The sequence below is a fragment of the Trichosurus vulpecula genome, chromosome 8, assembly GCF_011100635.1.
Source record: "Trichosurus vulpecula isolate mTriVul1 chromosome 8, mTriVul1.pri, whole genome shotgun sequence".
In the NCBI taxonomy this organism is placed as follows: Eukaryota; Metazoa; Chordata; class Mammalia; order Diprotodontia; family Phalangeridae; genus Trichosurus; species Trichosurus vulpecula.
The window spans coordinates 131530930-131553369 of record NC_050580.1 but is presented as its reverse complement, the minus strand read 5'-3'; the positions used below and the strand labels follow the sequence as shown (position 1 = coordinate 131553369).

General features: G+C 36.6%; 2 protein-coding genes across 2 annotated transcripts in view; one reads left to right on the top strand and one right to left on the bottom strand.

Moving 5' to 3' along the window:
• MCTP2 (multiple C2 and transmembrane domain containing 2) overlaps nt 1-22440 on the bottom strand; it is a 214555-nt gene that overhangs the window by 165782 nt on the left and 26333 nt on the right. The window lies entirely within an intron of this gene.
• Nucleotides 3884-4255, top strand: LOC118828561 (60S ribosomal protein L28-like). Its single transcript, XM_036735252.1, has one exon. The coding sequence runs from the start codon at nt 3884-3886 to the stop codon at nt 4253-4255; it is 372 nt and encodes a 123-aa protein (XP_036591147.1).

The following is a 22440-nucleotide window of genomic DNA, read 5'->3' as shown; positions in this document are numbered from 1 at the left end:
GACTGTATGCTGGAGTAGCAAGAGGTTGAAATTCGTAGTTGTACATAGTTATCCTATACAAACTTTACTGGAAAAACAGATAAATAGGAGTTTGGCCTTTCCCACACCCCTTGGGAAAACAAAAGTAAGCGAATGCTTCTCTGTGGACACATTCGGAACCTTAACTTCCTGAATGAAAGAGGCTTTGCCAGGAAAAGTCTCTGAAGATTCCAAATTATTTTTGCATGGTTATCCATGGACTAAAATTATAGCTGTTTGGGGCTTGCTAAGCACAGCAGCTGAACACCAAAAGATTTTGTAGCAGCTCTTGCTGCCCTCTAGCAGCTAAGCAGAGATTTCCTAATGCAATGGTTACAAACTGCTGCACACTTAATTTACCTTTCATAGACTCAAATAATCTGGTGAGTAGTAAAGACTGTATCAAATTTTAGGCTTCTAAAGCAAACTGGGATCACAAATACTAGAGAAAGATGTCACGGATGTTCTAAGATATACTCTGATTCATTCTTCCCTACAGACCAGGGTGTGTGAATACTCTTTGAATTTCTGTGACATTCACTAAAGGGGCATTTTTGAGGGAGAGTACTTGGGGTTGACACATCATATTCTGCTTTATATTGTTTTTGTTATGTTCATATATGACTTAAATTGCCAGCCATAATTTTTTCAACGGCTGGGGTCATTGTTTATATCATATATTGCTGATAATGCCTACTACCCCAGCTTGTACCTAATAGGTAACATTTCTATATCATCTATAAATCTAGATCTAGATCTAATGTGTATCTATATCAGATCAGTTGAAATCCAGCATCATAGTGATAGCACTGTGGCATAAGCATTGTTGGATCACGTAACACCAGGAAAGGAAATGATCGATGGCATGGCTAAAGAAAAGCTAAAGTACAACTCTTCATAGCATCGCTTTAACAATTTTTCCATTAGGCAACAATGTTGCTATCTGGTTCTGTCAATGGGAAAACCTGCTTGCGCCAAGAGTCCCTTGTGAGAATCAGTATTCCCACATAGTAGCCTGCACTATAATCACACCCTTTGAAGACTGCCCTCACCTTCTCCTCTCCATGTAGGAGACAGCAAGGATGGACAATATGAGGGACAGAGCAGCATAAGTAATAACCCTTTAAATCTAAGGCAATGTAACTTCCTTCTTGAAGGGGGGAGGTATGCATCTAGCTATTTCTTACCTTCAATAGATTGTGAACATTAAAGTATGATGTAATGATAAAATGCTCCGTTGCTAATTGAGGTTTCACTTCCCAGTATAACTGGCACACGAAACCATACTCAAGCCACAAAGAAGTTACTCTCCCCTTTAACTTCCCCTACCCACCCCCCACATATGCTACAAGGTAAATCATTTTCATAACCAAAGACAAAAGGTAAATAGTGAAAAGTGAAAGCAGCATGCAGCAACAAAACCACTCCAAGTTTACTGGTCCAGAAATCAACTACTATTGTTGTCAGATAAAATCAAACATCACAGAGAAGCTCCACTGAACTAAATGGAAGAGACATAATAAATTAAACCTAAGTATATGTCCTTAGGTTGTGTAGAGTTTGTCTCTAATACAGACAAAGCAGTAAACGAGAGGCATCTGAGGCTGCACTGTTTCAGAGTGGCTCCGGGGCATCCCTGAAGCAGTCAGACAGAACCTTAATGAAATATATGTGCTTGCTGACTGGACAAGCAGTACGATAGAGAGCAATACAAAATAGGGCAGAGGACTAAGCTCATAATCCAGTTTTACAGAGCAAAATGAGCATAGCTTTAGGAATGGTAAAAGTCCTGGGGAATATAGATACAACCAGCAATTAAGGGGCAAACATATTCATCTAATTTGGCCTCAAACTGCATTGGAGTGAAGGATAAGGTCCCCAGTGTATCCCTGAATGCATCACTTCAGCTATGCATATGCCTCTATTATTAGACTATGGGCTCCTTGAGAAGAGGGACCATCTTGATTTTCTAATTTGCACCCCTAGCACTTAGCACAATGCTTTTCATATAGTAACTTTTCATTCATTCACTTATTTAATCATTCATTCATTCACCAACCACTTCACTGTTTTGGCCTTTGGTTTCTTCATTCAGATAATAAAGATATCAGATTAGATGATCTTTAAGGTACCTCCCAAGTTTAATACTTTTATGCTTTTTAAAGGATCCAAATCTTTCAATTTTTGACACCTTGAGAGATCCATGATTTCAGTAAAGAGTCATAATATTTCCATGTCTTCTCATTCTGGGCAATTCTAATTCACGTCTTTCAAGAAATCGTTCATGGAGAATTGGCCTGACGTGTCAGCAACTTTTCTCATGTAAGTTTAGTACCCTGGGGGAAGGAGGCATTGGTGTACCATTGGGTTATCTGTTTTCTCTCTTCTTGCTATGACTTGCATATTGACGTCTCTAGTTGTCCAGGCTCCTAGTGATATCTTTTATGGTTCTTCTAATAGGTAAGTCATCATCACTATCATGCAGTAACCTACAGCACTTATGTCTACCATGTGGCTTTCCATTGCCTTTTAGATTAATTTTAATAATGATTATTCTAAGTCAGTAGTGTTCAAAAATTTGCAGAATTACTGCATTATTGAGAATATAGGTTTGTATTCAAAATAATTTGGTGTAAATCTTTAATAATAACACAAAAAAAATCTCCTTTATGAATTTCCTATATAGAGCCTTGAAAGACATCATGATATAGAGAAAAGAACAATAATCTTGGCAGAAACAAAACCAGATTTGGGTCTCAGCCAGCCCTGGCAATAGTTTTATGACCATGAACAAATTATTTTTATCACTCAGAGCTTGTTTCTTCTTCTGTAAAATGGGATACTATAGTTGTACTACCTGCCTTACAACACTGCTTTGAGGAAAGCACTTTGCAGAGTCATAAAGCACCCTGTAAATGAGTCATGTTCCTCCTGAGGCCAAAATGAGAAAATGCTAAGAATCATTTTGGAAACAGGACTTCTGATAGGATAGATTCAGGACATTTATCACTGCCTACACTGATGCTTTTGATCAGAAGATATCTGAACACTTGTACTATAGAGGTAGCCTGTCACGCATTTAAGTGATAGATTTGTATTACTAAAATGAGTCCTCAAAAGAAACTTGATTCTAAGTAATCTGATTCGTAAACATTAGAAATCAATCTTTTAGTCATTCTACTGTTCATTATCAAATCTAAAGTACTATGTAGGATCTAGGGAGCTTATAATGAGTTCTCGACAAGGATATACATAAAGCTTTAGTCATTTTTATTCACACCAAAAAAAATCTAAAAGAAACCATTCTAGAACATTCATAAAGATCAAAGACAATCTAGAAAAATGATAGTAGAAAAGATCATTTGTCATAGAAAGGCAAATTATTCTAACACTTTGCTCCTGGCTCTTGGAGGATGTTTTGGTTCCAGCTGTAGGGAATGATTGAGGTCAAGAAGGGCCCAAGGTCATCTTAGCTTAACCTTTGCAATTTCAGAGATAAAGGGTCAGTGCTGAGGTCAATTTTTCAGATTTACTTTAGTTAGAACTCAGAGCAGTTTGGAAATACCTAATAAAAATCTGACCTCATGGATACTCCTATAGTAAAACTTAATTTTGCATGACCTTCAGAGTTGGACCAGTATCTCTAAGTTAATCAGCAACGAGTACTCCATGATCCAGATACACTGGCCTGCTTGCAGTTACTCAAACATATCACTCCATCTCCTATCCTCATGCTTTTACATTGGCTGTGCTATATACCCGGAATGCTCGCCCTCTCATTTCTACCTCTTAGTCTTCTTGGCTTCTTTAAAAACTCAGATCAGCCTTTCCGTCTCCGGGAGCCACCGCGAGTGCAGCCACCACCATGTCGGCCCACCTGCAGTGGAAGGTCCTTCGGAACTCCTTCAGCTTCCACATCAAGCACAAGAAGCAGACGTATAGCACCAAGCCCAACAATCTCAAGGCCCGAAACTTGTTCCGGTACAATGGGCTGATCCACCAGAAGACGGTGGGCATCGAGCCGGCCGCTGACAGCAAGGGCATCGTGGTGGTGCTGAAGCGGAGGGCAGGTCAGAGGGAGCCTGCCACTTTCTATGTGAAGACCACAATCAACAAAAACACCCGGGCAACACTCAACAGCGCCCGGCACATCATTCGCAAGAATAAATACTGGAAGGATCTCTGCATGGTCGCTCTATGCCGGGCCAGCGCCATCCTTCGAAGCCAGTGGTGGTGAAGAAGAAGCGAACCCGCCTACCCAAGACCACCTAAGGTGCCAGGCCTGCCTTTGGCTAATAAAGTCAGTCTGCCCCCCGCCCCCAAAAAACCAAAAAACTCAGATCAAATCCCACTTTTGGCTAGAGGCTTTTTCTATTCCCCCAGCTGCCAATACATTTCTCTTTAAGATTCCTTCATGAAATCGGTATATATTTTATATACACCCAGTCATTCACATATCTCCTCCATTAGAATATATACTCCTTGAGGCAGGAGGAGACTGTTTTTGCCTTTCTTTGTATCAACAGTGGTTCACACAGTGCCTTGCACATTGTAAGTGCTGTTAACTGACTGGCTCTCATGGGGTGTCCCTCAAGTCTGGACATATAGGCAAAAAGGCATGTTTTGAAATATTTGGAATATTAACAGACCTTAGCCCCCTGGATTTCTTTTTCTGGGGTGTGCTAAAGGATAAGGTGTACTCAATGAAAATCACAGATGCAACACACATGACTGAATGCATAAAGAGTGAATGTGCTAAAATTGACAGCAATGTGGAGTTATTACATCGACTTCACAAGAATCTTGCAAAGTGCATCAACCTTTGCATCACAAATGATGGAAATCATATTGAAGATGTTATTTGTTGATATTCCAATTAAATAAAATGTTGTTGAAAATTTCATTCATCTCATTTCTTGAAAATATGGATTTTTGCCTATGTGTCCAGACTTTAGGAATACCCTGTACAGAAGTGAAAAGTATGAAAGAAACCAAACTATCTTCTTCCTCCTACCTTTCTAACTCCATCAATGGCACCACAATTCTCTGAGTCATGCAAGTTTGGGAAATTTTAGCTTCTTATATATCCTTCACCATCATACATTGTCACTGAATCATGTTGATGTCTTCCTTCAAAAAATCTTTCCTGCTTGTTTCTTTCTCCCTATTCCCAATACCTCACCCCTATTTTACTTTTACAATCTCCTTATCAAGTCTTCTTGACTCCAGACTTTCTTTTCACCAATATAATTTGCATACTAGCTCAAGATTATACTTGGTACAGTGGTTATATTGTTGGGACTCAAGTCAAGAAGACCTCAATTCAAATCCAGCCTCAGACACTGTCTGACCCTGGGCAAGTCACTGATCGTTGTGCAGACCAAATGAGATAATAATTGTAAAATGCTAAGAACAGTGCCTGGTACATAGTAAGCACTACATAAATTTTAGTTATTATTAGCTATTATTCTCTAAATAGGAGTTTCACCATGTCATCAAAATGCTCAAAAATCTTCCATTATTCCTTAGTTTCAGTGCATAAATTCTCCATTCCTCTGTGTAGCTTTTGGGACTTTCTACAAAGTAGCATAACTCAACTTTATTTTCATTGTTCATTAATACATGCTACATCTTATTTGGGTCATATTTATCACAGTCCATGAATCTACACATTCCATATTTTTGCTCATGTTTTCTCCAGCTTTGGAATGCCATTTCTTGAACCTATCCAAAATATATCCACTTCTTTGATGCCCAATTCAGATTTGTCTCTTCTGTAAAGTCTTTCATGATAGCCCCAGATGTCACTGCTCTATTCTTCTGCTAAACTTCCATACTGCCCTTATTTTCTATACCTTGTAAATCAGAATTTAATTATTGTACATAATCTAATATTTCTTACTATTGTTCATGTTTCAATCCTATCTCTCCAATAAGGCTCATGATTGTTGAGGACAATGGCCTTATTTTAGGGATATTCCTTAATGTGCTATTCAAGTCTCTCACCATCCAGGCTATTCTTAATTTCTGCTGTGAAAATGATTTTCCTAAAGTGAAGGTCTGATCTTACTACTTCCCGATTCAGTAAACTCCCATGAATTTCTATTGACTGAAAGATAGAATATAATTTCTTTCTTTTAAGATTTCTACTTATAAATGTTTAATAAGGTACCTAATTGTTAGTATGGTAGTATATCTATACAATTTATAAAGTATTAAATATACATATATGGGGATGTGTGCTCAAAATATTTTTATCGATAAGAGTTACTCAATCAAAAAGTTTGTAGATCACTGCTTTAGAAGGTATATCATCTGAACACACCAGACATAGGACTATAGAAAAATCCTAAAACAAAAATTCACCCCAGGGAATGAATTATTTTCCTTTGAGTATATATCCTGCTGAGGTAGGTACTTAATTTCTTGTTGAATGCACTCTTGTTCATAATATAAGCCAACTCTTGGAAAACTTTCCCAAATTTGATGTTTTTTTCCTGAAAAGGGAGTCTTGCAAATATAAAACGTTACCCCTAAAACAAAATTCCCACTGATATAATTCTATTTCCACAAACTGAACTGACTCAGTCTTTGAAAACTTGCTACCTTTCTAGATGTCACCCACTTTAAAGGACCCAACATTTAAAAAGATAACTTACTCTGAGACACCAGTCCTTAGACTTTTCTATGTTTTCCAAGACAGACCTTCCTTGTCAACCCTGCATTGAATTCAATTCCATTCAACTAGCATTTATTAGGTGCTTAATGGGTGTCAGACACTGTGCTAGTTACTGGGGCTACAAAGAAAACAAATAGTTGCCAGGCTCAAAGTGCTTTGAGTCTATTGAGGGAAACAACATATACACATATAAAAGAATACAAAATATAGGTAAAATAATTTCCTGGGGAAAGGTATATGCTTAGATTTGAAAGAAGCTAGGAATTCTATGTGGCAGATTATTGAAAGGACTATTTACCTCCATGGGGAATGGTAATTAGGAAGGCATGGAGGCAGAATATGGCATGTTCTATACAGAAGACAATAATTAGGCCAGTTTCACTGAAATATAGTGTATGAGTAATGTACAATAAGCTTGGAATGTTAAGAAGAAACAGATTACAAAAGGTTTTAAAAGCCAAACATAGGAGTTTGAATTTTTTACTAGAGGCAACAGCGAGTCACTGCAGAGCCATGATTAGACCTGTACTTAAAGAATATCATTTTAGTAGGGAATAAACAGAGTAGAGACTGGAGGCAGGATGAACAGTTAGGAGATTACTGCAACAATTCAGGTAAGAGGTGATGAGGATCTATACTACAATGATGGCTCAGTGAGCAGTGGGAAGATGAATATATGATATACTGTGAATGTAGAATTGACAGGACTTAGCAACTAATCAGATGGGAGGAGTCAAGAAGAGGGGAGGAATCAAGAATGACTCTTAGCATGCAAACCTGGGTCACTAAAAGAATGGTGGCACCATTGACAGAGATAGAGAAGTTAAGAAGGGAGGAGCATTGGAATGGAAAGGAAAATGAGTCCTGTTCCTGATATGTTGTACTTGAGTTGTCTATAGAAAATCTAAAAAGATATTTTCAACAGGCAGTCAGTGATGCCTGATGGCAATATTACCCTTTTGGAACCAAAGGTATAAAACCAAGAGTTCTTCTCTAGCACATAGCTATGTAAAGGCTCAGATGATTTATACGTTTGCAAAAAAGGCAATATAAAATATCAGCTGTATTAAAACATACCAAATGATTAATCATGAGAAATGTAAATTAAAATAAATCAGACCCATTGAATCTGTGAAGAGGATAAATGGCATAGTCAATGTTGAACAGTAACTTACTCTTGGTGGAGCTGTGAATTGCTCCAATAATTCTGCAAAATGGTTGTAATTATGCAAGAAAAATCATTAATCATCTCTTTTGATCCACCAATTCCACAATGAAATTAAGAAGATCAGAGACAAAAAAAAGAGATCCCACACAGAAGAAAATATTCATAGCAATACTTTTTCTCTCAAGCAAAAAACAAACAAATTAGCAATCAGGTGCCTATTGACTCAGTAATCATTCAACAAAGTGTGGTACATGTCATGGGACAGTATTGCCCTGGACAAAAGAAAATGAGAATTTCAGGGAAATGAGGAAAGCCTTGTATGAACTGACAGAGTAAAGAAAGTGGAAACAAGAGAATAATAATCATCAGGACTACAATAATTTAAGTGAAAACATCACTAAAAGGCATCCAAACCTTGATTAAATGCAGTGATTGACACTGGTCTCAAAGGATGTAAGTTGAAACATATCATTTTGAATAAAATGCGAAACATCACATACTGAATGTTGCATATGTTGTCAGACATGGTTACTATGTCAGTCCCTATCTGACTTAACTATTTTACTTTCAATTTTCATTTCCTAGCTAGCTGGACTTGCCATTTGGGGCAGAGGAGAACAGAAGACACAGCAGGTAATAGTTAAGAAAGAAAGAAAATGTGAGACTTTTTTAGACAACTAATGAGTAGTTTGTCTGTTTGTGTCTGTATGTGTGTGTGTGTGTGTCTGTGTGTACTTCTCCATCACGCCCACAGGTACCTTACCATCCTGCAAGATCAAAATGCCCTTGGTACTTACATCTCATCAGTGCCCTCTGCTCCTAGGACACCTCTGAATGGATGGGGAACTGGACAGCTCTTCTCCAAGGAGAGCCCTAGGCCAGCCATCTTTTCTTTTCCTACTATCTTTGTACCCTCCATTATTCCCGGCCCAAGTACCTTCCCTTTCCCTCCCTGCACCCCTCCTTTTCAGCTTCCTTTTGTGTACTGTCTTTCCTCCTTAGATTATAAGTTTCTTGAAGGCAGGGAGACTCTTTTTCCCCCTCTTATTTGTATGCCCAGTGCTTAGTGCAGTGCTTGACATATAGTAGTTATTAATGTTTATTGACTTATTGACTTTATATATAACTGTTTTACTTTGTTCTATGGGGGATGGTCTTATTTGGAAATGGTTGTAATATAAAAAAGTATCAATTAATAAAAACACTCTTTTTTTGGTCAACAAAATTACTGTACTAGACTATCTTGTTCTGTAATACTTGATACCCTCAGAGGCTGCTGAGGTGTGTAGGGTTGACTGCCTCTATGCTAGAAGGCCCCAGATAGTTATATCTTATCAATTCTTTTCTACATATTCACCTAGGTCTTGATTAGTGCATATAATGAATCCATGGAGTGGTTGAATTATTCGAATTCTCACTGTATATTTCAATTAGACTAGAACCAACGATCATAGTTCACAAAACTATAACTTTGCTCTCAGTGTGCTATGTATGCTCTATCAGTGCCACCTCCTTTTTGAATGGCCATGGACTAGGAAACCAAATAATTGACCTTGTCAAAATATGTTTTTAAAAAAGGCTCTGAGTGAGGAGGTAAAATACTTATATTATGCAATAAAATACATAAGTTTTAATATCAGAGCTTTGTGATGGCTACTTTCACCTATTTAGGAGGACTTTTATATTTATTTCATACTCACCTCTCTGCTCCCTGGATGGCCTAGGTTCCCAGAAATCTGATCTTCAGATAAGTGAACATTACTAAAAGTAGTATCTTATAAAATTTTCAAAAGGCTTTTACATATTTTGTCTCTATATAATGTGTTCCTCCACAAAGATCTAATTCTAGTGCCTCATCAGGGTATAGAGGTGACCCTGGATCTTTGAAGACTAGGCCAGCAGAATACATGTTCTGGGAAGACTTACTAACCAAGAAGAGCTTTGCTTGTGTACAGCCCTATGATGGACTGTACACCTGGTTATATTTTTTGGAACCACTCTACATTACTGTAGACAAATCCATTACTAAAACATTAGTTGCCAGATGAACAAACACATGCACACACATGCGTACACACCGACACAGACACACAGACACAGACACACACACACACACACACACAGAGAAACTACTCATTAGTTGTCTAAAAAAGTCTCACATTTTCTTTCTTTCTTAACTATTACTTGCTGTGTCTTCTGTTCTCCTCTGCCCCAAATGACAAACCACTATATCAGAGCCATAACCAATAGCTCCCTCCCTTTCTTTCCTCATATATCCCTTTCTTTACCAAGGGAACCAGGGTTTAATCTTGTAAAACAGAATAATAGGGCTCAGCATGAGAACAGACATCCGAAATCATGTAACTCTCCCTGTTCTGCAAATAAAATCTGAATTTTTAAATGAAATCGAAACAAAGTTAAATTATCAGGGCTAGGTTAAAAAGCCTTATTTATATAGTACTTTACTTGGTCATCTGAACACACTTTACAAGCACTGTTTTTAATAGCAGCACCAAAAGGAAGTTATGTGGCAGAAGTATTCTGGTCACTTTAAGACTCTGAGTCCTCACTCCTAGTCAGACTCCTAGGAACCTGTTGATAAGAGAGACTGAATATGTTTCTTTAGAAATTATCTGCTTAAGAAATGTATTTTTTTTACCTTAGATTTCAGCGAAAGGAGAATAAAGCAATGTTTGACTGCTGTTTTCTTAAATTTATTTTATATATTATTTTGGCACTTGGGGGAAAGAATGAATTGAAAAGGCCCAGATGAATGATGTGGGTATTAATGAGTAATTAGCAATTCTTTACTTGTTTTTGTCTATGATTATGGTATCAATCAAGAAGTATTTATTAAGCACCTACAAATGTCAAGTGCTGTGCTAAGCACTGGAGATACTGAGGTAAAAATCTCTCTGATCTCAAGGAGTTCACATTCTATTGGAAGTGACAATATGCATATATGAGTATACATAAATATTTATCAAAATAAATACAAGGTAATTTATGGGGGTTGGTAAAAGCGTGGGTAGATGAAGAGAATGAAGAAAGGCTTTATACAGAAGGTGATACTTGAGCTAGGGTTTGGCGTAAACAAGGGATTCTATGGAAAAGGCACAGAGACAGGAGATGTAAGGCCATGTGTGAGGAATAGTAAGAAGGCAGTTGGGCCAGACTACATGAAGGGGAATAATGTATAACGAGCCTGAAGAGGTAGATAGGGGCCAGGTTGTGAAAGGCCTTAAACTCCATCACAGGAGTTTATATTTGATCCTAGACACAACAGGGAGCCACTAGGGTTTACTGAGTATGGGACTGACATGGTTGAATCTTGCACTTAAGAAAAATCCCTTTGGTAGTTCTGTGGAGGATGGATTGAAGAGGGTAGGGACTTGAAGCAGACAGGCCCATTGGGAGGTTATTGCAGTAGTCCAGGCAAGAGGCGATGATGACATTTAAGAAAAACTTGTAGAACTTAATTACCAATGTGGAAAATTAAGCCACATGACCTCACAAATGAACTCTGGAATTTACCAGAATAGTAACAGAAATAAAAGAGAAACTACATTTCACACAAAGAAATAGGAAGTGATGAAATTGAGGAAGGTCAGTAAAGGGAAGTAGGCAGACAGTATATAAAAGTCAAACAAACTGACTTAAAAACAACTTGACTATACGCAAGGTAAAACAAGAAAGATAGCTAAAATGATAGAAGAATGAGAAACCAAAAGCAAGTGACTGGGAATGAGTAATATTATGGTACTATTTGAGTATACCTAAAGGTATAGGATACACTTATACCCCCATACATATATGCCCCTAACTCCCATAAATTACCTTGTATTTATTTTGATAAATATTTATGTATACTCATATATGTAAATATACACTTATCTCAGATTGATAGAACCTGAGGAGATTAAATATAAAAAAGCCACATAAGTGCTATGAGCTGCAAGAATTATAGAAACAGTTCCAAATGCTGTAAACACATTAAATGGTCTATAAAATCTTTATCTACAAAAACTATACTTGCCACAATGGTCCCTAGAATTCATCTATAACCAACAGAAATACATTTCCTTCTTTTGTTTTAATGCAAGCTTTATATTTTCTTAAAAGCAGTATATACTTCTGATTACATGGAAACACAAAAATAATGAGCCAATATGACAATGTTTTTCCTTTAATTAAAATAAGGAATTAATAAATATGAAGCATATTTTTAAAAATCTATCATTCACTGACAGGATCATAGTGTAATCATAATCTTAGAGATTGAAGGCGGAGGAGAATGGACGAGAATAGTCCAATACCTTCATTTTAAAGATGAGAAAACCGAAGCCCAGAGAAATTAAGCTATTTTAAGATCACATAGTGGGTTATCATTATCGATAGAATGAAAAATCAGGTCTTTGCCTACTTGTATTTCTACCATGATACTTATGTAAAATATCATCAACCACTCCTGAGTTAGAGAAGCAACTTGGTATAGTATATGAAAAAATGATAAGCTTGGGTCTGGAAGTTCTAGGTTCAAATCCTACCCATCATACTTATTATTAGCCACATGACCCTGGGCAAGATTCTTAGAAGTAGTTGTGCCACTGGAAAATCCCTGGGATTTAATAAGCGATTCACCATGCTGACAATGACAAATGCTGCATTCATATATATAAGTGGAAGCTGTATGAAGAAAAATCTATGAACCAACTGTTAGGAATATCCTTTATGAATATATGTGTATGTATTCATAATTACGTACTCAAAGGCTTCCTTATCATGCGAAAATTAGCTACGGCTATGCTTGAAAAATGGAGAGTTGTCTATTTCTGAACCTGGCGGCCAGTGTCTACTGTTACCTTCACAGATAATTCATGAGTTTTCACAAGAACATTTAAAGATTCACACTGAACAAAATTACATTAATCTGTTAATTTTTGGGTCTAACACTCCAGGGGAATTTAGCAAATTGTTTTATTAAGATTACTATTTCGGGAGTTGTTCCTTTTCCCCTATTGCAGCACTTTAAAATGGCCACAAGAGGGCAGCAGCATGCTGTACTTTTCTATCTTCAAGTGGCAACCTATTATAATCAGCTTCCAAACCATGAGGTTGGAATAATATTTGAATGAAGAAACTAATGTTTTCCAAAGGAGTCATACAAAATCCTCCAGAACACACAAATATAGGTTAAGAATTTATGGTTAGCACAAGTTGTACTCTGATAGGACAGACTTAAAGACGGAAATGCAGTGATGCATGGAATAAAAAAAAAGTTTTACATGTGTCTTCTATTAATGGCTAGTCCAGCTCTCTCATTGTAAAGATGAAGAAATTGAGGTCCGCAGAGACTGTGTCTCAGGCAGCTATCAATACTTTTAATATTCATCTTTGGAACATTTTAAGATCAATGAATAATATCATGTTCTTGGTTCTGAAAGCCAGGGGCTCAGAACTAAATTGCATAGAACTATGGCTCTCTCTATCTAAAAATATCCAAAGCAAGAAATATTGAAAGACACTTACCTGAACTAATAATATCACATCTATTCTGCTCACAGGAGGCATTCAAGAATACCTAGAGCACAGCTCAGTCTCAGGTCTTTGATGATCAAATGCTTTGGGAGAATAAAACCATTCTGGGAAACTGATCTTCCCCATGATTTTCTTAGTTGGAGGGAAGAAAAGAAGTGGAAAAGGGAGGAATTTAAGATGTAACATAAGAGATAAAGAAATGGTTTTTGGAAACAGTACAGTATTTAATTTGTACTGCTATCTAATTATGACCTCTGTAACTTTCCCCAGAAGATTACTTTGTGGTTTTACAAATTTATATTATGAACACACACACACACACACGCACACACACGCACATACACTGTAACATGGTGTGGCAGCATGTTACACTGCTTATCCCATCTTCTTCTTACTATAATACTCCCCTTTGATTTCTATGGCTCCGCTATCTCCAACTCACCTCTTACCACTCTTCTGATCACTTTTCATTAATTCTTCATCATCCTCTTACCCTCCAGGTGGGGATAGCGCCTGAGCCTTTGCTGTCCTTCCTCCTTGACTTCCTTCTACTTATATTTTCTCAGTAATATCATTCACAGCCATGGCTTCAGTTTTTAACATCTGTAGATTACTCCAAATCTAACACTCCATAATTCTACCCTGCATCCCTCCTCTCAAATCCCCTGAATCAATTCAACAAATATTTATCAGGCACCTAGCATATGCAAAATGCTGGACCAGGGAAGATGCAGAGTTTAAATAAGATACATTCCTTGACCTCATGTAGCTTATAGGCTCTGAGGGAGCTTTTATTTGGGGGGTAGGGCAGACTGTTGAAAGGTAGACCTATGATTCCTTTCTTATAGGAAGCTTTCAGTTAGGAAAACTCCTCTGCCAAAGCAAACCTAGGATCATTCTGCAACTTATAATCATTCAGAATTTTCTGAGAGCACTGAGAGGGTAAGGGATTTGCCCAGCTTCACACAGCCAGTAAGTATGAGAGACAGAACTTAAACCAAGGTCTTTTTGACTCCAAGACTGCTTCTCTATTCACTATTCCATATTACCTCTCTATAATATATGATATACATATGCACACATACATATGTAGAAAATGGAATATATAAGCATATATACGGGTCTATATATGTGCATGTATACAGTTACTCTGTATGGTCCATATATTTTATATACCCATTATGTATAGGCAATGTAATATAGTGAAGAGTATGTATATACACACATGTATGTTTACATACATAAGTAAACATACAGAAACATATATATATATAAAGCTTAGGTATGATTTATCTTTCGGTTTCCTCAGAAGTGTACAACAGGTTTCAAAACTCCTGGCCAGGTCGTCAATGTACAATATGAGCATCAGCTATAGGACCATAAGATATCCTTTATTTCCCCTGCCCCCCACATACATATATACACATCCATGAACATATTTAAGTACACACATGTATGTATGTATACATGCATATGAGTGTGAATTTTTACCAGAAGTTTTTGCAATGTTCAGGATATCTTTATATGTGTAACTGCAGAATAAATAGCCACCCTGACAGGGGCCTTGGTCACTGTTTCTGTGCCTTTAAGAGAGAGAATAAAAATCTTAAGGAGGGACAGTTAACTGTAATCTTTAGTACATTAGCTATCATGACTTAGAGAAAGTCTCAGCAAAAATCTCTGAGAAGGGAACAAGACAACTTATTTCATGAGGAAACTTAGAAAATTAACTGTCATCTATGAAAACAAAGTCTATGACGGACTTGAAGAGTTGTCACCTTTGAGAGAACATGAGGAGACATTTTGAGTGTTGTGACACTCACTTTCCTGTGTAGAGTAGCTATGCTGTGGAGAAGATGTCTTGAAAAGAAATCTTAACTGCTATCTTGACAGAACAGTATTACTTTGGGATTGTGGTTCCAAAGTGTATGGAAATTTTAACCAATACCTAGAGGTATCTGGTTGTGACCCTTCTCGCAGCAAAAACATTACTAAGATATTAATTTATGTCTTTGCATTGTTGGTTACTGTTAATAAAATTAGATGGCTAGTAATACTGATGTTTTTCTAATTCTTTGAGAGGGGAATTCGATAAGAGGAGAGAAACGTATGGGAAAAGAAGGTTTTTTTAATAAACCAGGGTGGGACTAAGAATTAATTAATTCAGATAGTTTCTATATTTGTGGTAAGTTATTAGGTAATATCAGAACATAACCTTAGATCACCTTTGAACCCAATGTGAGAAGATTAATAAGGTAATGGAGAAAGTAGCAAGCTAAATGGGTGAGGTTTGGTACACTTTTTAGAATATATTGTAAGTGTTGCTTTCTGCTTGTAATGCACATTGATACATTTTCCCACAGTATTGATATATGTAGATTAGTAAAAACTTTGCTACATGTGGGATTGATTGTAGTGTGGAAGAAGCTTGACTTAATGCATATGTATACATGTCAGGGAAACAGAGAGTGTGTATGTGTTCTTTTAATAGGGTTATCCAATCTCTGTGTTGTTAGTGAGGCAAAATTAAGGTAGAAGTTAAAGAGGCACCTTTTGGTTGAAAGTAAATATTAAAAAACAGAGGTATCCAAGAGTCGAATGAGCTTGCCCTAAAAAAACATTGAGCAACACATTACTAGAACTATGGGATGAGAGAGTAGAGAGTCCTTCTTTGGGTGCAGAGTCTATACTTACCCATCTTGGACTCCTCTTTTTCTCTTAGTCATCTTTATATGTATAAATACTCACATATTTTATATGGGAACATGTCATAGATTGTTATTTATCATAATTGATTTAGAAGTCATACTGTCAGCTAACTAAATCAATGGATAAAATATTTATTACATGCTTACTATAAGCCAGGTTCTATATGAAGGCCTGGGAAATCAACTAAAAGTAAGCAAGACAGTATCTGCCTTTAAAGAATATATGTTTGTAATGACAAGCAAAGTAGGATTTTATGCTGTTTTTTTCTTTTAGAGTTGAGTTTCTGCAACACATTAAGTGCTTAATGTAATGTTAGTGGACTAGGACCTGCTTTGAGCTCTGGCCCAGCTCAAAGCTGTGGTGCATACTGAGTCGGGTGAAGCCCAGTGTGGGAGGAGCTTGCCAAAAAAGGGAAAAGGAACAGGAAGGGTAAAGCAGAACTGACAGGAAGTGAGGTCAGAGCAATTAGTGCTGAGAGAGAGGCTGGTGTGAGTGGGCAGAGGGAGGAATTTTCCTGGGGGAACTTGTTTGTGGGGAGGCCTAAGAGAAAGGATGTTTGGGATGTTGGCGCTCCCTTTGCTGATCTGTGTTAATTTCTCAGAGAGAAGCCTGGTCTGTTGGTCTATGTTAATTTCTGAGACAGAAGCTCTGTATATTGGTCTTTATGAATGAATTGACCTGAAGGGTGGAGACCTGCCCATGGGAAGGAAGCTTAGTTTAAGCCCCTTTTAAGAGCTGTTAAAGGGAATTGAGATAATGGTGCTGGTAATGGTGCCAGGACTCCCTGCTGTGTAAACCAGCATTATGGGGAATGCTACTGAATGCAATGATACATGCTATGCACCTATGGCATATGAGTGATACAATATGATATAGACAGATAGATAGGTAGATAGATATATAGATAGATAGATCTAAATTAGATGGTGTGTTTTGCTCAAGGATTTTACAAATGTTATACTTTACTGAACAATGTTTAGTTTATTGCTGCATAAACAGAGAGTTCATTATACTATGCGATTAGATCCTTGAAAATATTCACAGCAGCAGTTTTCAGGTGTGCTTCCGTGACTGGTGTTACAATGTTCTAAAGGAGAAAACAACACCCATAGGGAAGAGATGGCCAGGGACCATTGTTTTGGACAGGGAAATTATAGGGATGAAGATTGGAATTATAGTCATTGATTGACAAGTCCCTTCTAGGAGAGTCAGTGTTAATTTAATGACTATTCTCAGAGTTTGATTTGGATATCTCAAAAACCTCCAAGTTTCAAAACAAAACAGCATACAACATCAAAACAAAGAACCTTGTTGTCTAAGCCAGTGAAGTACACACAATTTGGCTAAGGCCAAATGCTGTGATCTATCAGTTTTATAGCACCTTGCTGAGTTCTTTTTGTACCATAAAACAGATGATGGGTGCAATACCTTCCTGTCAATCCCACCATTTTTTGAATGGGTTCACTGACAGCAGGTTTCCTATCCTGATATACAACAATTTAGCCTCTTGCCTCAAGGGGAATAGCTTGATTCTTCATTTCACTGCTATCCAGTGGAAATACAGTAGATTAAAAAACAAACAACTTCCCAAGCATCCCCATTTCCCCCTACACTCAACTAATAAGATATTCTGAGAAAGTAATCATCTGCTGCTTAAACTTTAAGCATACAATCCTTAAGGTTCCTTCTAATTATAAAAGCCTTCTTGTTTACCTAAATTGTTTCTACTTGACAGCCATAAAAAAGCAAATTTTTATAGCAAAAGGTCCAATTTCAGAACACTGTAATCTTCAGGGAAAAGGTATCAAGGAGGTATTAATTATATAGTACTCCAAAGAACATTGGGCTGTTTCCAAAGAACGAAGAAGTTAGCCACAAACTGTTTTTCTTCCAGGTTGAGAAATGGGGCCTATACTTTGATCGTTCAAGTATAAAAATAGTAAGTACTTTGTAATTAGGTGCATGACAAATTTGAAACTTACTTTCAACGTGTCTCTCACTTTGAGTCCCCAATCAATATTTATAACTTCAATATACTTTTATTATACTTTCAATCTATACCTCGGACTTTGTGTCCCAAAATAAAATAAAGAGTACTGTACCTGAATGCTGACTTTCATCTCAGTATCATAAAAGCAATCTATGGACATAATTAACTATCTAAGAATGTCTCTAGGACAAAGGTGCTAAATGTTGCTGTGGTTTGTAGGTGTTGCACAGAGGGAAAGTAGATAGTGATAAAATTTGCAAAGATTGCTAGTAGAGCAAGAAGAATATCATATGGCTATACACACCAGAAAAATTGGCTCAGAAATCCAGGGACCTGAATCCTAGTCCTAATTTTCCACTAACTGTCTGTGTGATGATAAGCATGTCACTTGCTCTCTCTAGGGCACAATTTCTTCATTGTAAAATGAGGATAATGAATTAGACGGTCTCCCCACTATCCCTTCTAGTTCTAGTATTCTATTTTCTCCTACCTCATTATACTTTCCTAATATGCTCTTTGTATTTGTCGTATTAAAAATGCTTACATATTCAAAAGTATGTGTGACCTCATCAGTGTGGATGCTCACTCCATGATGTAGAATTAAAACCTATTCATTCTTGTTCACCCCTTGTGACTCTGGTATTTGTTTTTCTATAAGTTCACCACAGGGGATCTATCTATGATGAAAGTTTCTACTCACCTTCTACTGGTAAAGCACTTGGACTGTCTATCTGTTACCCCTTACCCTAATCACATGACCAGTCCATCTTCTCTTACTGTCCCACATTTTCCTGATGTCATTCTTTACTCCTATTCTTCTTCTAAGTTCCTTAATGATTATATTTTGCAGCCTACCCATCACAGACCTCTCCATTATCTCTGTGGAACATTCCTTTTTTACAATACAGACAGTATTTCTTGTCTTAGAATCACATAACAACATTTTTATAGAGGTAGTTTTAAAAAGATGGTCTTTTGTTTCTGGACAAGCTTGACATTATTAAAGTACATTCACACTTCCCTGAATGAAATCCAGTTCATATTCCTCCCAATCTTTAAGTCTGACCACAATTCATTGTTTATTTGTACTGTCTGTTCTATATAGACATATTGATGGATGACTGCTACAGGTTTTCTATCCAAATATATGTTGTAAGCAAAGGAGAACACATTTCAGAGTGAATGGCCAGACCAAATCCTGACCTGATTCAATCCTGACCACAAATCCTGAAACTCTGTGTTGTTCCAGAATTTGATGTAGCCAGACCAATGTCATCCACCAACAATCTGAAGCAGGTATCAAACTCAAATAGAAATGAAGGCACTAAGCTATACATAAGGATCCCCGCACATTACCTACTGACTTAGAAAACTATATAGTATCATCTACATTCTATTTTATGTTTATTTATATTGTTAAATATTTCCAAATTACATTTTATTTTGGTTTGGATTGAACTTGGAAGTGTTACACTGGCAGCTTATAAATTTGGCATCTCTGATCCAGAGGACCTCACCATTCACAGGGAATTCCTCTTCAACTCAAACACTGTGATAGACCTCCTTCATCATAGTGATACAACAGTTGTAATAACTTTTGATGATCAAACGTCTCCCTATTTCATGCCTTGTATGATTTTTATGCTCAGATGATCACTGGACAAGGATATTTCTGTTGGATTTTTCAAGCAATCTTGAATAATTTTGATTCATGGATGGAAAACCCTGTATTATAATACTAATACTGTATTTTGTAATTGTATTGTGATATTGTCTTTGAACCTATCTTTTAATCTATTGTATCAAAAGCTATTTCATGATCTAGTAATAATAATGATGATGGTGATAAGATAGGATTCTATCTATATATTTCAACCACTTCAAAAATAGGGCCCATAAATTAGGTCTCAAACAAACCAGGCCAAAACAAGCCATGTTCTTAGCATAAATCTAAGAAGAAGTAAAAAATAAAAATATTTCCACATGCTGACAATGAAAATTAGAATAGAGATACAGTCATCTCTATTATACACTGGTATAAATGATACGAAATAAGGTAAAATCCAAACTTTTCAGTCTTGGATTGAAGACACTCTTCTACTATCCCCCAAATAACTTCTGACCAGCCTAATCTCCCACAACAAATGTACCAGGTGCTATAGCTAACCTGAACTATTGTCTGGACCCTACATTTTGTCTATCTCCTAATTAAGAGTACCCATGAATCTTACGTATTAAAACCATATTAATGAGGTGCTCATCTAACTACTAAATGGATCCCAAATGGATATTTAGGGGTGGTGGAAAAGGATTGGAGAAGTAGCCTCAGGATGGGGAAATTAGGAATCCATTATTTTCCTGCATTGAGAAGTAGTCACCCACCTGGTTAACAAGAAGTATGACTGTAAAATCCAGAAATATTTGTTAATCTCCTTGACAATAGTAAATTTTTTGTGTGTTGTCTTTGTATTCCCATCACCTAGCACATATCTTTCACATGTCTGGCACTTAATTAATGTTTTTAGAAGACAAACAGGCAATTCGAAGCCAAATTCTACTCAGGAACAAAATACAAATACAAGAAAACAATCTCATGAAAAACTATGCCAGGACCCTCCCCCTTCTATTCTTTATACATATAGGAGGCAATATGTGTAAGATATTGCATAGACTGTCAGACTCCATTGATGGGTGCTCAGTTTTGCTGAAAAGCTTCCCTCCCTTCTTTCTTCTTCCTTCATTTGAAGTAAGATATATTCAGAAATAATAGTGAAGTAAAAACAAAAGACATAAAGAAATTACTTTTTAAAAATCAATGCAAAGTCAGTCGTTATAGGCAAGGATCTAAGAGAGGTCACTAGTCTGTCTGAGACTAAAGCTTAGTCCTTGATGAGCTGATCAGTTGCTGTTTTACATACACACACACACACACACACACACACACACACACACATACACACACGCATGCGCAGAATACAAACCGTGAAAGACTTACAAATAAATGCACCTTTATAATTGACAAAGAAGTAGGGATGTTTGCAAAACTGAATTACTAGATAGGAAAAAAGTAATATTATAACAAAAATTAAGCAGCAATGACAATAATACATATGCCTATTACAATTTATGAAATTTAAAATGAAGGAGAAGGTGCCAAGCTAGTGAAAAAAACAGAGAGCTCTAACTCCGTTTTTCTTTCCCTGGAGGTAGGCTTGATTAGGCTCACTGACTAAATATTGGGCTCGGTCTCTCTATAGAACCTAGGTTTTCAACACACTCAATACCTGGAGCCCAAGAAAGATAGTTTTACATTTTTGGATTCTTTGTGAAGGTATTTCACCTTTAAGTTTTAGTTTCATCTTCTGTCCCTCATATTATATCATTAACATATAGATTTCTGTCTTTCACCTCCTTCTCATTAACATTTGCTCTATCATTACACTTTAACTTACTATAGTTTGTAAATTGTTGTTAGAAATATTTAATGCAGTTCCTCTGCAAAATTGCAATTTGATTAATTTAATTTACCATTAAGAATGATTTTCTTCTTTAAACTAAAGTATACCCCAAGTGGCTGATGTGAAATTCTGTAAATTTAGAACATTTGAAAGCAATCGTATAAATATACTTGGCATATAGAATTTAACTTTGCACTGATAACTTTGGATAAATTTTAAAATTTGGACAAACTGAGCTCAAAGATAAAAATTCAAAATAAGTCTTCATCAAAATGGTTTAAAAAAACACTTTAAAAATTAAAAAAAAACTTTTAAAATTAGTTAATGGGCCACATACAGGCAATTGTGTTAACTGTTAGATACAATCTTCCCTGAGGTACTATGGTCAATATTTTAAAAATCTCACATTTAAAAAATCCCTAAGACAATTTTTAGAAGAAGAAGTTCACATGCATGGAAGGAGGCTTTTAAAGAAATCATACTCCTTGTTTTCTTATCTTTGTACCTTTGGTTCACATTGTTCCCTCTTCCTGGAATGGCTTTCATTCCTCAGTTTGCCTTTTCCTTTCCTAACTCTTGTTCAACTAGATCAACAGATCAAACGATATCATTTCGCAAATCCCCTCAGTCAGTATGTGTTCCCTGTCCTTCTCTGGACTCCCCAAACACTCTGTATATATTGCTTTTATTGGAAGAATTCAAGAAGTCTGTTAGATGATTGATGATGATGAGAGCTTATCAAAGAACTGAACAAAGTGGCGAATTAAGACTTGACAATAATTCACTGCAGGCATAAGTTCACCACAGACATTGGTCAGAAGGTTTATTTTACTCTTCACAAGTTCTTGAATTAAGTGAATGTTTCTGAAATGAGTTAAAT